The 15,037-nt window shown below is 46.4% G+C and overlaps 1 protein-coding gene across 1 annotated transcript; it reads right to left on the reverse strand.

The window, feature by feature from the left end:
- Positions 1-7: 7 nt before the first annotated feature.
- Positions 8-11,144, reverse strand: LOC142283791 (WD repeat-containing protein 7-like). Its single transcript, XM_075333150.1, has 3 exons — positions 11,050-11,144; positions 10,703-10,807; positions 8-2,928 (listed from the first exon to the last, which is right to left on the reverse strand). The coding sequence occupies exons 1-3, from the start codon at positions 11,050-11,052 to the stop codon at positions 2,725-2,727; spliced, it is 312 nt and encodes a 103-aa protein (XP_075189265.1). The 5' UTR covers positions 11,053-11,144; the 3' UTR covers positions 8-2,724.
- Positions 11,145-15,037: the final 3,893 nt, after the last annotated feature.

The raw sequence follows: 15,037 nt of genomic DNA on the forward strand, positions 1-15,037 counted from the left end.
TGTATCAACGCATGAGGCAGCATGTGTAGGATTTTAAGACTGTCCAATCTAATATATAAGGGTGTGAAAGGAGAAATAAAAAAGGTAGAAAAGTAATAACTTGTTATTACATAAGATCCTCCTTTTTGCCTCACTGATGTGCATAGTACAGGCACTACGAAGGACCATGCCGGGAGCCTCTGATTTTTGGGGTATTATTATTCCTATTGGATGAAGCTTTACAGGCAGCTTTATTTCACTAGGATTGTACTATGACATTTAGCCTTTGCAGCATTATGCATACGATGTAAAAAAGCCCAAAAAATATGGATCCCCTATGCTTCAGGCTGTGGGTGTGCGTGGAGCACGGAGATCCGTGAGACATCACGTAAACACATCACGAAAATGCAAAGAAAAAACCCTTAAAATTCCAGAGTTACTTTATTTGAAAAACTGCAGTAAAAAACATACATGAGTGCAGTTAAAAGCAATGAATAAAGGTTCTCCAACAAAACTGCTTTGCTAAAGCACGGTCATTCGTTGCTGCTTTTAACTGCACTCATGTATGTCTTTTTCGGTGCATAGTGGGGGGGTGATAGCACAATGACGGCCGTTTTGCCATGAATTATTGATCCGGATGTAGTATATAGTGTCAGATATGTTTAACCTTAACAGTTCAATTGCAGCTTTTCGTAAACGTTTACAGGATTGGACGTTCCTTGGTACTAGTTGCAAAACCGTACGTTTCATAGTTGGGTAGGTGGAACAGGAGACGGAAAAACCTCCTTAGCCAATCAGGTGCCTTTACGGGGCTCAAACTGCTGCTGATTTGTTAAAAAGTGACTCCTCCCACTTGACTTTAGAATCCACCATGACTTTGGAATGTGCAATATTGATAAATGTAAAACATTCTGTACAGTGTAACACAGTCATACTTTAATGGGGACCACGAGCTCTTAAATAAATCATATATGCTAAGTACAAAGCTAAACACCTGCAGCACATGGCAAAAAATACACAGAGGGGACGACATAAGATACAGGACAAAAGCTCAGAAAAAAATGGTGCCTCCTCAATACAATGTTGCTAAATGTAAACAATTTGCTCATATGAAAAAAAACAAAAAAACAAAAACCAAAACGCGCGTCGGGAATGTAACGTTCGGACACGCGGTCTTATAAACCAGCGGTGCCAGATAGAGGTGTCGCAGCGGAATGTGTCGTGTTTAGTGTAGGATCACCTGCAAACAACATTTACACCCAGATATTATCTACATAGAATGTGAAGGGACTTTACAGAATCTCATCTTTCATGTGTTCTACTCCAGTCACATCCGAAGCAGCATTCAAAAACATCTCTGGATTTTTTTAAGGGCGTATTAAATAAATTTCTGGAAAGACCCCTAATTCATCGGAACTATGTACAGATGTGTATGGTGAGGTCACGACTTTCCACTAACACGGCAAATAACAGGCAAAGGAAGGATGGGGCTGTTAGTTTTCAACATGCCCAGTCCTTTGGTTTTCAGTGGAGATCCTTGTGTCAGACACGTCTGAAGCAGCATTCACAAACATCTTTGGCTTTGTAAGGTGGCCATATGCATTAGATAAAAACCTGTCGATTTCAGCAGGACAGGCTCTAACTTGTTTGTTAGCATGCCTTTTGAGAGGACTGATATCTAAGGTGCATGGCCACCTTTAGTGCTGAGCTAACACATGCTGCTGCTTCGGTGTCTGCTCATTTTCAATTTGGATTTTGCCGTCTACACTAAGTTTTGTGAAGTCACCTGATGTATGGAGCGTTCAACTTTGTCGCTAGGGGTGTATCTTCATGTGGCAACTGGCAGAATTCTAAGCGCAGCTGTGGCAGAATTCTGAATTCGGCTCTGGCAGAATTCTGAATTCGGCTCTGGCAGAATTCTGAATTCGGCTCTGGCAGAATTGTGAACGCAGCTCTGGCAGAATTGTGAACGCAGCTCTGGCAGAATTGTGAACGCGGCTCTGGCAGAAACTTGAGCGCGGCTCTGGCAGAAATCTGAGCGCGCCTCTGGCAGAATTCTGAGCGCGCCTCTGGCCGAAGTCTGAGCGCACCTCTGGCCGAAGTCTGAGCGCACCTCTGGCCGAAGTCTGAGCGCACCTCTGGCCGAAGTCTGAGCGCACCTCTGGCCGAAGTCTGAGCGCACCTCTGGCCGAAGTCTGAGCGCACCTCTGGCCGAAGTCTGAGCGCACCTCTGGCCGAAGTCTGAGCGCACCTCTGGCCGAAGTCTGAGCGCACCTCTGGCCGAAGTCTGAGCGCACCTCTAGCAGAAGTCTGAGCGCACCTCTGGCAGAAGTCTGAGCGCAGCTCTGGCAGAAGTCTGAGCGCAGCTCTGGCAGAATAATGAATGCAGCTCTGGCAGAATAATGAATGCAGCTCTGGCTGTGTCAGGAGTGGAAGACATGATATCACTCAAGGTTATAAAGTTACTCACCACTATATACAGACTATATCTATAATATTCAGCTTTATAGCTGAATGTATACTGTTAAAGGCTCCTCCACAATCATGGTTTACAGAGACGAATAGGGGGCCTCCCGTACACACTATGTACATGAAAGAACTCCCATTCCCGGAGAATCATGCAGCACCAACACAGCAAAGTGTACCCCATGTATGATATGACAACACCAATTTCTGCAGTGATCATGCTATAGACATTTTGGAAGGTGGGGGGGGGGCATTGGGTGGGCACAAGCCGCTCATTCCCTAGACCATGAATCGATGCTCTTTCCCATCGTGCGCCATAAGGATGACATTGCGGTTGGAAGTCCAGATGAGTCTTGCCAGTTTTAGGGCGTTGAGCGAGCCGGGGGAGGCGGGCTGAACGGGGGGCACCTGGTACGTTTTAATACAGCGCAGCTGAGGGGCAGAGTTCAGCATCCCGATGCTTCCCAGCAAGGACGTGTTCATCTACGAAAGAAGAAATCCAAAAAATGTCATTAAAAGGAAATGACAACACAAAAGTACAACATATACAAATGCGCACCGGCTGAGGATGAAGTAAAGGGCATCAGAGCAGCACTCACAAGCAAAAAGCTGGGGCTCCTTGCCTAGGAAACCGGCTGACTCCGATAAGACTGCAGAGGTGGCCGGTAACCTAGGTAACTGTACAATTAAAAATCTCTTATTTCCTAATGACGGAAAGGATTTTTTAATAGGAGCTTGTTTGGAGTAATATTACAAAAGACTCTGGCGCCATGTAGTACTTTTTTTCTCCAGCGGAGGCACTGCAGGGAAATGCAACACTTGCTTTTGGATCTTCTTGCAGATCACAACTGATTGATGAGGGTTCTCCGCGGCGGGGGCCCCTGTGATGAGCTTGGAAGGCTAAAATATAAATGTAGCAGAGCTGGATGTGTTATTCCCCTCCTTGGGGACACATCATTTCCGTTTATCGCCCGGTTAACATTTCTATACACAATCCTTACAAATATCTTTGTCGGTTCCGTGACACCGTGTTTAACCCCCGCAGTATTGTCCCATTACAGCGCCTAGCTGGTGTGACTAATGGGTGACCGTGCGGACGCTGAAGACATGTTATGCTCCAAATTCCATCCGGGGGAAGAATATAAGTCATTTTCTATTTTTTTTTTTGTTCCTGCTCCGTGGCACGATGGTGTCAGGGGGTGTAAATCACAGCATCTCTAGCAGGGAGCGCACAAGCACCACTGACATTTTCACAATTTAAATCATCTTGAGTAATAGCCCTTTTAAGATGACTAATGTTACTGATTTTCCTACATTAGTAATAGCTCAGAAACGGAGCGGAGGAAAGAGAGGGCAGACTGCGCCCGGACGGCGAGGCAATTAACGTGTCCTATGCCGCTTGGGTTTCCTATACTCTGTGGGCTATAGAGGTTGGGCTGCAGGCAAGGAGGATCACATTGCATTGTGTTTACAGAGCTCTGTGTATGGGCTGAAAATTTCCCCTAAAAAAACACTTCATATCTATGGGCTGAAAATTTCTATAAAAAAAACAAAACACCCCAAACCTCCATTTCTTACCATTCCAGGTTTTTTAAAGGGGCACATTCATATTAATGGCTTGACTGTAAATTAGATAAAAAAAAAACACTACCTCTAGAGCAACAGATGTGCAACAGATGTCCTCTGTAACAGCGCTGCTCTCTAAGAAAGATGAAGATCCTGAAATTGACTCCCTCTAAACCCCAAAACTTTCATTTCTTACAATTCGAGGTTTTTTAAAGGGGTGCTCCCCTTCGAAAAAAAACTCTACTAAGAATTCCTTGAATACACTAATTAGAAATTGTCCATCGGCTGGCACCGCCAGCGATGCGCTGTGATCAGCCTGGTCAGTATGTGTTCAGTTTCCCTGCAGCGCCTACACAGGTCAGGCTGAGTATTACACAAGGCACATTCATATAAATGGCTTGTCTGTGTAATTCAGTAAAAAAAAAAAACACAAATTAAAAAATACAAAAATGCCACCTCTAGAGCAAGTGATGTCTTCTATAACAGCGTAATTCAGTAAAAAACCCAAACACTACCTCTAAAGCAAGTAATGTCCTCTATAAAAGCGTAATTCAGTGAAAAAAAATACACTACCTCTAGAGTAACTGATGTCCTCTATAAAAGCGTAATTCAGTAAAAAAAACAACCCACTACCTCTAGAGCAAGTGATGTCCTCTATAACAGCATAATTCAGTAAAAAAACACTACCTCTAGAGCAAGATATGTCCTCTATAAAAGCGTAATTCAGAAAAAAAAACAAAACACTACCTCTAGAGCAAGATATGTCCTCTATAAAAGCGAAATTCAGTAAAAAAAAAAAAAACCCACTACCGCTAGAGCAAGATTTGTCTTCTATAAAAGTGTAATTCAGTAAAAAAAAAAAAGCAAACAAAACACTACCTCTACAGCAAGCGATGTCCTAGTAAGGATAAACAAACAAGGCTAACCTCTAGAGCAATAGATGTCCTCTACCAGCGTAGTCAGTAAAAAAATAAACAAAAAAAAAAACAAAAAAAAACCACTACCTACAGAGCAAGAGATGTCCTCTGTAATATCTCTGCTGCCTGGGAAAGATGATCCTGAAATTGACTCCCTCTATTAACTCAGAATTTCAATAATTGAGAATAGGAAAATGGATTCCTAAAGTAGAGAACCCCTTTAGAGTAGACCGGTTCCCAGGTTACGAGTGGTCACTTATCTTAGGGTTCTTCCTGCAGCTCACCTGAATGTTCCAAACATCATTGTTTTTTTCAAATCCACCATACGAAAGATATGGAACTTTTCAGTTACTGGAAATTTTTATAGTCTTTTATAAAGAAGCTTGGCCTATGGGATAATTATGCAAAGCAGCCTAAAGACACGTCCCCGAGGATCCTGTGAGCCACATCCCCTTGCTAAAGACTCTAGCAATACATTAGAAGGCCACATATCTCTGGACCAATATGGGGATTTAAAAAAGAAAAAATATTTCTATTTCCACTTATTCCCTGAATAAGAGCCCTTTTGACCTAATGACAAATTCCCTAAAAAAGCCGGACCCATTGCTGGCCACATTTGGCACATAGCTGTTATTGACTGTCCATGCCATGAATAACTGTTCGTGTTATGGATGGATGCTCGAGGCCACCAAAGGAGTAGCTGCTCCTATGGATGAACCCCAATGAGATATTTTTAAGCAAATAAGCATATGGACAAGGGCTGCTTTAAATAATCCCGTAACACCAATGCAGATCTAGTCATGCCCAAAACTTTGTATTGATTAATTTTACGAGATTTCTTTTTTATGTTTTCGAACTAGAAGAGCAGTATATATATATATATATATATATATATATATATGTCTGCAGTGAGCTCCCCCTAGTAGCTGCTAAAGGCTCTCAGAATTCTAATATTATGGAACTTTTATGGGTTGGTTAGGGACTCTGTATAAGAAAAGCTGAGACTAAGACGCAATAATAATCAGTGAATGATTCAGGAGCTAAAAAGGTAAATATTGTGCCGAGGAAGGTGAGCACTGAAGAAGGGAAGAAGGGGAGCACTGGGGATGGGGAGCGCTGAAAAAGGGGCGCGCTGAAAAAGGGGCGCGCTGAAGAAGGGCAGCGCTGAAGAAGGGGAGCGCAGAGGAAGGGGAGCGCAGAGGAAGGGGAGTGCAGAGGAAGGGGAGCGCAGAGGAAGGGGAGCGCAGAGGAAGGGGAGCGCACAGGAAGGGGAGCGCACAGGAAGGGGAGCGCACAGGAAGGGGAGCGCACAGGAAGGGGAGCGCAGAGGAAGGGCAGCGCAGAGGAAGGGCAGCGCAGAGGAAGGGCAGCGCAGAGGAAGGGCAGCGCAGAGGAAGGGCAGCGCAGAGGAAAAGGAGCGCAGAGGAAGGGCAGCACAGAGGAAGGGGAGCGTAGAGGAAGGGCAGCGCAGAGGAAGGGCAGCGCAGAGGAAGGGCAGCGCAGAGGAAGGGCAGCGCAGAGGAAGGGCAGCGCAGAGGAAGGGCAGCGCAGAGGGAGGGCAGCGCTGAGGGAGGGGAGCGCTGAGGGAGGGGAGCGCTGAGGGAGGGGAGCGCTGAGGGAGGGGAGCGCTGAGGGAGGAGAGCGCTGAGGGAGGGGAGCGCTGAGGGAGGGGAGCGCTGAGGAAGGGGGGCACTGGCTCAGGACATGAGGTCCAGCGTTGATTTTCCTAATGTTGGTCTTTATGTATAAATATAGAAATAAGGTGACCAGTTATGCCTCTGTAATTCTGCACCATTTGTTATCCTCTACCTGGCCACTTTCCCAGACTACGGTGCACTACAAATTCCAGCATGTAATTCCCCAGAGCAAGCTTTACACAGACTCTGAAGCCACAGTGAACACTGGGAGATTGCAGCTTGGAGGACTGAGGGATTGTGAATGGAGCCTATATAATATGGTGCAACTAAAGAGAGGTGGGATTTAAGGGGATATCACGTTAAGCTCAATGGAGATTCGACTTTTGGGACCCTCCACCCAGAAATCATCACGTCTACATGATTACCCGAAAGCGAAACTCCCAGCTAAGGGACAATTGTAGAGAAGCTACAAGGCCCCTTAATCTCAAGTCCGGCGATCATATAGTGCTTCTGCTTTTCACATGGGGACACCTATAACTTATCTAATGCATGTCCCGTTATCGGGACCCCAAAAGCTGATTCTGAAGCTCAGCAGCAGATACCGGATGATATCGGGGTCATTTCTAATGAAAGGCGTCTAAAGCCACCACAGAGACTCTAATCCAGGGGGTCCCATTCGGGGGATACCCCTATATTACACTACTCCTCCATAACAGGGGCAGTCATCAGGAGCTAACCCTTTGCATCACAGTAGATGGGGCTTTGTTTCCCCGCGCTGCACATGACATGACGGAGGTGATCAGGTAATGCTCTGAGCCGGTGACAGATATAGGATTAGCAGAGAGGAGATCGCAGCTGAGCCCCGACTCCTGACAGCTCAGGCCAGGATTACAGTGCAACACGGTAAAGTGCAGCTGGGGCCGAACCAGACCCAGCCGAGACTTATGGGATGGACACCCCCCACTGTGTACGGTCATATAGATGAGCAAATCCTGCAGGAGGTAACTCAGGATCAGTAATGTATGTACACAGTGACTGCACCAGCAGAATAGTGAGTGCAGCTCTGGAGTATAATACAGGATATAACTCAGGATCAGTACAGGATAAGTAATGTAATGTATGTACACAGTGACTGCACCAGCAGAATAGTGAGTGCAGCTCTGGAGTATAATACAGGAGGTAACTCAGGATCAGTACAGGATAAGTAATGTAATGTATGTACACAGTGACTGCACCAGCAGAATAGTGAGTGCAGCTCTGGAGTATAATACAGGATATAACTCAGGATCAGTACAGGATAAGTAATGTAATGTATGTACACAGTGACTGCACCAGCAGAATAGTGAGTGCAGCTCTGGAGTATAATACAGGATGTAACTCAGGATCAGTACAGGATAAGTAATGTAATGTAATGTACACAGTGACTGCACCAGCAGAATAGAGAGTGCAGCTCTGGAGTATAATACAGGATGTAACTCAGGATCAGTACAGGATAAGTAATGTAATGTATATACACTGTGACTGCACCAGCAGAATAGTGAGTGCAGCTCTGGAGTATAATACAGGATGTAACTCAGGATCAGTACAGGATAAGTAATGTAATGTAATGTACACAGTGACTGCACCAGCAGAATAGAGAGTGCAGCTCTGGAGTATAATACAGGATGTAACTCAGGATCAGTACAGGATCAGTAATGTATATACAGAGTGACTGCATTAGCAGAATAGTGAGTGCAGCTCTGGGGTATAATACAGGATGCAGATCATAATGAATTACTTTTGTTCTGTACAGAGTTGTGGAAATTCCAAGTAATTCCAAAAAAGAGATACTATAAAATGAGATTCTTATTGACACAGAGCAAAGTCGTCGTCCCTCGAGGGCCATTCTCTGCCATCTCTTCTGGTGACAGTGCGCGGTGATTACGATCAATCAGATATGAGGACTGTCCGCGAGTGATTAGATAAAGGTAGTAAACATTGCGGTAATCCTTAATTACTCAGCTGTAAAATGGAAGCGTATTAAATCATTACACTACACTGAGCGATGCTCTGAGGAAACCGGAGATGAGCGACAACCCCGGGATCAATAAACATACAATCCTCTGCTCACATTAATTAGCCAAATATGTTTATTATGGTGTGAAGGGCGCAGGTAACCGCAGGCTGGGGCCGCAGTCTGAGCCTCATGGAGACAATGCTCGGATTTTCGGTGCACACATTTTATGTTGCGTAAAATGATTCCCGGGACCCCGGTTTAGGTATCAAAATTTGCCAGGACAGAGCCCTGCAATCCTTCTCCCACCTGGCAGCCCCCCGATGCGGCGGTCTGCATCAATGAGGTTCACTCGAGACCCCAAGGATGCCGGCAGCAGGGAGAAGGCTTGCTGGGTCCAGTCCGGCAGTCGCGGATCAGTGATGTGCCTGCTGGAAACTTGTGTGTTGTATATGAACGGATGCAAAAACTGTGGAATTTCAATTTGGCGTGGCGTCAGTGTTAAAGCCCACCATGTCACCGTAGCGCTCCCGAACACTGGGTTTAGTCCATGCTGGCTAGTGCCCCTTCCTTTATACCAGCCACCTGGGTGACCTCAGGTCTCCTGGCACCATCACCGCATTTAACACATTTGGGGCCCCCCAACCCTCCTTCCCAGATTTAATACATTTGGGCCCCCCCACCCTCTTTCTCAGATTTAATATATTTGGGCTCCCCCACCCTCCTTCCCAGATTAAATACATTTGGGCGCCCCCCCCCCCAACCTCCTTCCCAGATCTAATATATTTGGGCACCACACCCTTTTTCCAGCGATTTAATACATTTGGGCTCCCCCACTCTCTTTCCCAGATTTAATACATTTGAGCCCCCCCACCCTCCTTCCCAGATTTAATACATTTGGGCCCTCCCACCCTCCTTCCCAGATCTAATACATTTGGGCCCCCCCACCCTCTTTTCCCAGATTTAATATATTTTGGCCTCCCACCCTCTTTCCCAGATTTAATACATTTGGGCCCCCCACCCTCCTTCCCAGATTTAATACATTTAGGCCCCCCCCACCCTCCTTCACAGATTTAATACATTTGGGCTCCCCCACCTTCTTTACCGGATTTAATACATTTGGGCCCCCTCTCCCCTTTACCGGTTCCTCCAGGGGCGTTATTTTCTAGCTCTACTTGAAATTTTGGCAACCATTTTTCATTGCTTCAAGTCAGCTGAATTAAAAAATGGAAGTAAATTTTGATTCTAACAGTCTCGTTTTGTGTACGCAGCCCCCATGCAGACCCATGGGCAGCCTGAGCCCGCAGTCACGTCTTCCCCACTCCCTTCTGCTTAGTAAAGACACACAACAGATAAAAAAAGAGAATATGGCTGAGATCAGACTACACGGGGGCTGTGTGTAGTCTGTAACCATGGTGACACATCACTCAGCATAGGAACTGCATACACAAAACGGTAAAGGTTTTTTTTTTATCACGACTAGTGAGTGTAAAAATTACATCTCATAAAGTGACGGCATATCACTCGAATGAGCGATCACTTTCCTATTGTAGGGTTCTGGTGTCCAAATCCTAAGAATAAAGGGTGTGCATACTTCTGCAAACATTTTCCATTACTTTAATGTTGATTCTTAAAAAGTCATTTGGTGTACGCAGCTCCTCTGCAGATCCATGAGTCTTCTCAGCGCCAGTTTCTCTCCTCCATTATGACTGCATGAGGCTTTCTTTCTAGGACGATACTCATCGAGACACATAGATCTGCATAGGAGCTGCAGACATAAAACGGCATGTCTGTATATCCTTACATAGCTATTCCCATCTCGGGACGACAGATTGCTAAAATCCAGATATGGAAGCCGCTAGCATGATGGCTGCGGCGAGCGATGGCGCGACGGCAAAGAGCACCTACGCGGCTTTTGTGGCACGTCCGTACGCCATTGCTTTCTCATGGCGGAGTTCTAACCGCTGAGGCCCCCGATGATCTTGAACAATAAGAGGGATGATCTCTTTTGGGAGGGGTGGGGGGATGGTCAGGACAAGGCTGGAGATATGGGGATGTACATACTACATAGCAGTCATCATCCTCAGAGGTTCCAGTCTGGGCATGCTGGGAGTTGTAGTAACCCATTAGTGACAGTCCATTACCTGCCAGAAGGAGATGTGGCTGTCCTTGTTGGAGTAGGTGGCCAGATATCGTCCATCGGGGGCGAACGACACCGCCGTGATCGGTCCTTTATGGCCGTGAATATTCTGCAAAACAAACAGAGAAGAAACAGGTGAGACGTCGGGCGCAGAGAGGTGGCGAGACGCCTGTGCAGGTCCGCCGCGGTAAACACTGCCGTCTCCCGGAGGCTCCTTGTCTCCTTCCATGTTCTACATGAAATATTAAATAATGAAGGCGGGCGGTGGAGCGGACGCCGCGGATGCGCTAGAAGTTTCTGCCTTTGATTTGGAGAGTAAATATGTCCAGCTGCGCTCCCCTCAGATCGCACCATTGTCCAAGGGCTCCTTAATCCGGGAGGCTCTTGATCTGTAATGATCGGCGCTGCCTCCGCGCCCGTGTAAGACACGGCCTCCTAAGCTGCTCGCCTGCACCAAACGGCATAACTTAGCGGGCGGCTTTGATGAAACTTTGCGACACGACATTCCATCTGTTCCAGGGGAGAAGCCGTTCCACCGGATAATCAGTTCATCAAACCCTCGCAGCCCGGCACAGAGACCTCCCGCCACCGGCCCCCGAGATGTAGCAGAGCGCAATGTGTCGCTTAACTACTTGGGGACAACATGGTTTGAGCAGCGACTTATACTATGGGAAGTTTCTCAGCAGTCCCATGTAAAGACTGTGACATCACGAATGCTGTGCCGAATAACATACTTGGCTCTGCTACATCTGTGCAGTGCTTATTACTGTATCCAATGACTGCTCCTATGATTGTATTATGGATAAGGAAGATTAACATTGTCAGTTCTGCTACATCCCGAATACTGTGCCGAATAACATGCTCGGCTCTGCTACATCCGTGCAGTGCTTCTTACTGTAGCCATTGACTCCTATGAGTGTACTATGATTTAAGGAAGATTCCCATTCTCAGCTCTGCTACATCCCGAATACTGTGCGGAATAACATACTCTTCTGCTACATCGCGAATACTGTGCGGAATAACATACTCTGTTCTGCTACATGACGAATACTGTGCGGAATAACATACTCTGTTCTGCTACATCGCGAATACTGTGCGGAATAACATACTCTGTTCTGCTACATCGCGAATACTGTGCGGAATAACATACTCTGTTCTGCTACATCACGAATACTGTGCGGAATAACACTCTGTTCTGCTACATCGCGAATACTGTGCGAAATAACATACTCGGCTCTACTACATCCATACAGTGCCTATTACTGTATCCAATGACTGCTCCTTATGATTGTACTATGGATAAGAAAGATTAACATCAGTTCTGCTACATCACGAATACTGTGCAGAATAACATAGTTGGCTCTGCTACATCTGTACAGTGCTTTTCATTATAGCCATTGACTCCTCCTATGATTGTACTATGGATAAGGAAGATTCACATTCTCAGCTCTGCTACATCACGAATACTGTGCGGAATAACATACTCGGCTCTGCTACATCCATACAGTACTTATTACTGTATCCAATGACTTGTCCTATGATTGTACTATGGATAAGGAAGATTCACATTCTCAGCTCTGCTACATCATGAATACTGTGCGGAATAACATACCCGACTCTGCTACGTCCGTCCAGTGCTTATTACTGTAGCCATTGACTTGTCCTATGACTGTACTATGGATAAGGAAGATTAACATTCTCAGCTCTGCTACATCACGAATACTGTGCCGAATAACATTCTCGGCTCTGCTACATCCATCCAGTGCTTATTACTATAGCCACTGACTCCTATGATTGTACTATAGGAGGAGGAAAATTCACATTCCCAGTTCTGCTACATCACGAATACTATGCCAAATAACAAACTTGGCTCTGCTACATCCGTCTAGTGCTTATCACTGTTGCCATTGACTGCTCCTATGATTGTACTATGGACAAGGAAGATTCACATTCCCAGTTCTGCTACATCACGAATACTGTGCGGAATAACATACTCGGCTCTGCTACATCTGTCCAGTGCTCAATACTGTAGCAATTGACTCGTCCTATAATTGTACTATGGATAAGGAAGATTCACATACGCGGCTCTGCTACATCCGTACAGTGCTTATCACTGTAGTCATTGACTCCTATGAGTGTACTATGGATAAGGAAGATTCACAGTCTCGGCTCTGCTACACCCGTACAGCATACAGTGTATTGACTCCTATGAGTGTACTATGGATAAGGAAGATTCACAGTCTCGGCTCTGCTACACCCGTACAGCATACAGTGTATTGACTCCTATGAGTGTACTATGGATAAGGAAGATTCGCATTCTCGGCTCTGCTACATCCGTACAGAGCTTATTACTATAGCCATTGAGTCCTATGAGTGTGCTATGGACAAGTAGGATTCACATTCCCAATTCTGCTACATCTTAATAGTGTCCATTACTTGAGCTACTTTCTCCCCCTATTACTGATTATGATCTAGTGGTTAAATGACACTGCGCTCTGCTACATCTGTATAACACCTGTGCTACTGCCTCTTAATATAAGAGTAATATGGACTATTGCTCTATGCAGAGATGTAGCAGAGTCCAGTTTGTCCCTTGCCTCTGTGCAGGCTGTGTGCACTGCGCCCAATGACATACTCCGCTCACTCTGTAGCATCTAAATCACTACTTTCTATTCCAACAACTGTCTTCTCATATGCACAGATGTAGCAGAGCTCAATCTGTCACTTAACTCTCTTCAGGTTGTTACTTGCACATTGAGTGGCGACTTATAACACAGCAGATTTCTCTGCAGTCCTATGTAAACCTCCAGAATTCGGATTGTGGCATCACTTTTACTGTGCCTCATGACAAACACAGCTCTGCTACATCTTTGCAGTGCTTATGAAAGGTCTACTCTCCTAAAAAGCGAAGATGTAGAAGAGTTACATTAATTCATGCAGCGTGCACATCATGTGGTGACTCCCTAAGTAATAAACTTATTTGCAGTCCTGTGTAAATCTCCAGACAACTATGTCGTCACTTGAACTGTGCCAACTGACAAACTCAGCTCTGCTACATCTGTGCTACTACCTCCTCCAATTAATGTGCTATAGGAGGGATGCTACATTGACACAATCAGCTCTGCTACATCTGTAAAGCTTTCCTATTTGACCCATCGTCTACTCTTATGACAGTGCTATGCAGCAGGGATCCTGCACAGATGTAGCAGAGTCCAGATCACCACTGCACCAAAATACATACGGAAATTGTGCTTTGTATTTGAGCTACTGTCTCCAAATATGCAGAGATGTAGCAGAGCTCAATCTATCAATTCCCATCTTCAGGCTTTAGCTTGCACATTGGGTGGCAACTCCATAAATTATAATGGAGGAGGCTTCTCAGCAGTCCTATGTAAATCTCATTGATAAAAGCATTGTAATATCACTCGCACTGTATCACAAGACATACTGAGCCCTGCTACATCCTAATACTAGGAAGTTTTAACAATGGAGTATGCAATAATGTGAAATAGTGACATAAATGTACGGGTCTGAGCAGCTTGTGCAGTGTGTGCTGACGCCCGCAATTATCCATAGGTTTGCATAGGACTGCTGGGGAGGTGACTGTTAGAAGGCTGAATTCACAAGTGAAGTTTATTTTCTCCTGTGCAAAATAGCCGATACAGGACGCCCGGCCCCCGAGCAGCCGATACAGGACGCCCGGACCCCCGAGCACCATATACAGGACGCCCGGACCCCCGAGCACCATATACAGGACGCCCGGACCCCCGAGCACCATATACAGGACGCCTGGACCCCCGAGCACCATATACAGGACGCCCGGACCCCCGAGCAGCCGATACAGGACGCCCGGCCCCCGAGCACCATATACAGGACGCCCGGACCTCCGAGCACCATATACAGGACGCCCGGACCCCCGAGCACCATATACAGGACGCCCGGCCCCCGAGCACCATATACAGGACGCCCGGCCCCCCGAGCACCATATACAGGACCCCGGACCCCCGAGCAGCCGACACAGGACGCCCGGCCCCCGAGCAGCCGACACAGGACGCCCGGCCCCCGAGCAGCCGACACAGGACGCCCGGCCCCCGACACAGGACGCCCGGCCCCCGACACAGGACGCCCGGCCCCCGAGCAGCAGGTACTCGACATTGGCTCCATCACGTCAGACAAGTACGTTTTATGCTGCAGAGTATCACAGAAAACGTACAGGAAAAAAGTGTCCGCAACCCACGAGGCTCAGAGGACTGGTCCAAGAAGGTGATTCCCTATAGATGGATGGATGAATAGATAAATGAATAGATGGATGGATAGAGAGATGGATGGAGAGAATGGA

Source organism: Anomaloglossus baeobatrachus, unplaced genomic scaffold, assembly GCF_048569485.1.
Source record: "Anomaloglossus baeobatrachus isolate aAnoBae1 unplaced genomic scaffold, aAnoBae1.hap1 Scaffold_5476, whole genome shotgun sequence".
Taxonomy (NCBI): Eukaryota; Metazoa; Chordata; class Amphibia; order Anura; family Aromobatidae; genus Anomaloglossus; species Anomaloglossus baeobatrachus.

Bases quoted from the DNA above. Each gene is read 5' to 3' on its own strand.
- LOC142283791 (XM_075333150.1), bottom strand. The intron at 2,929-10,702 runs GTAATGGACTGT...CTTCTTTCGTAG, and splicing joins GCCACATCTCCTTCTGGCAG to ATGAACACGTCCTTGCTGGG.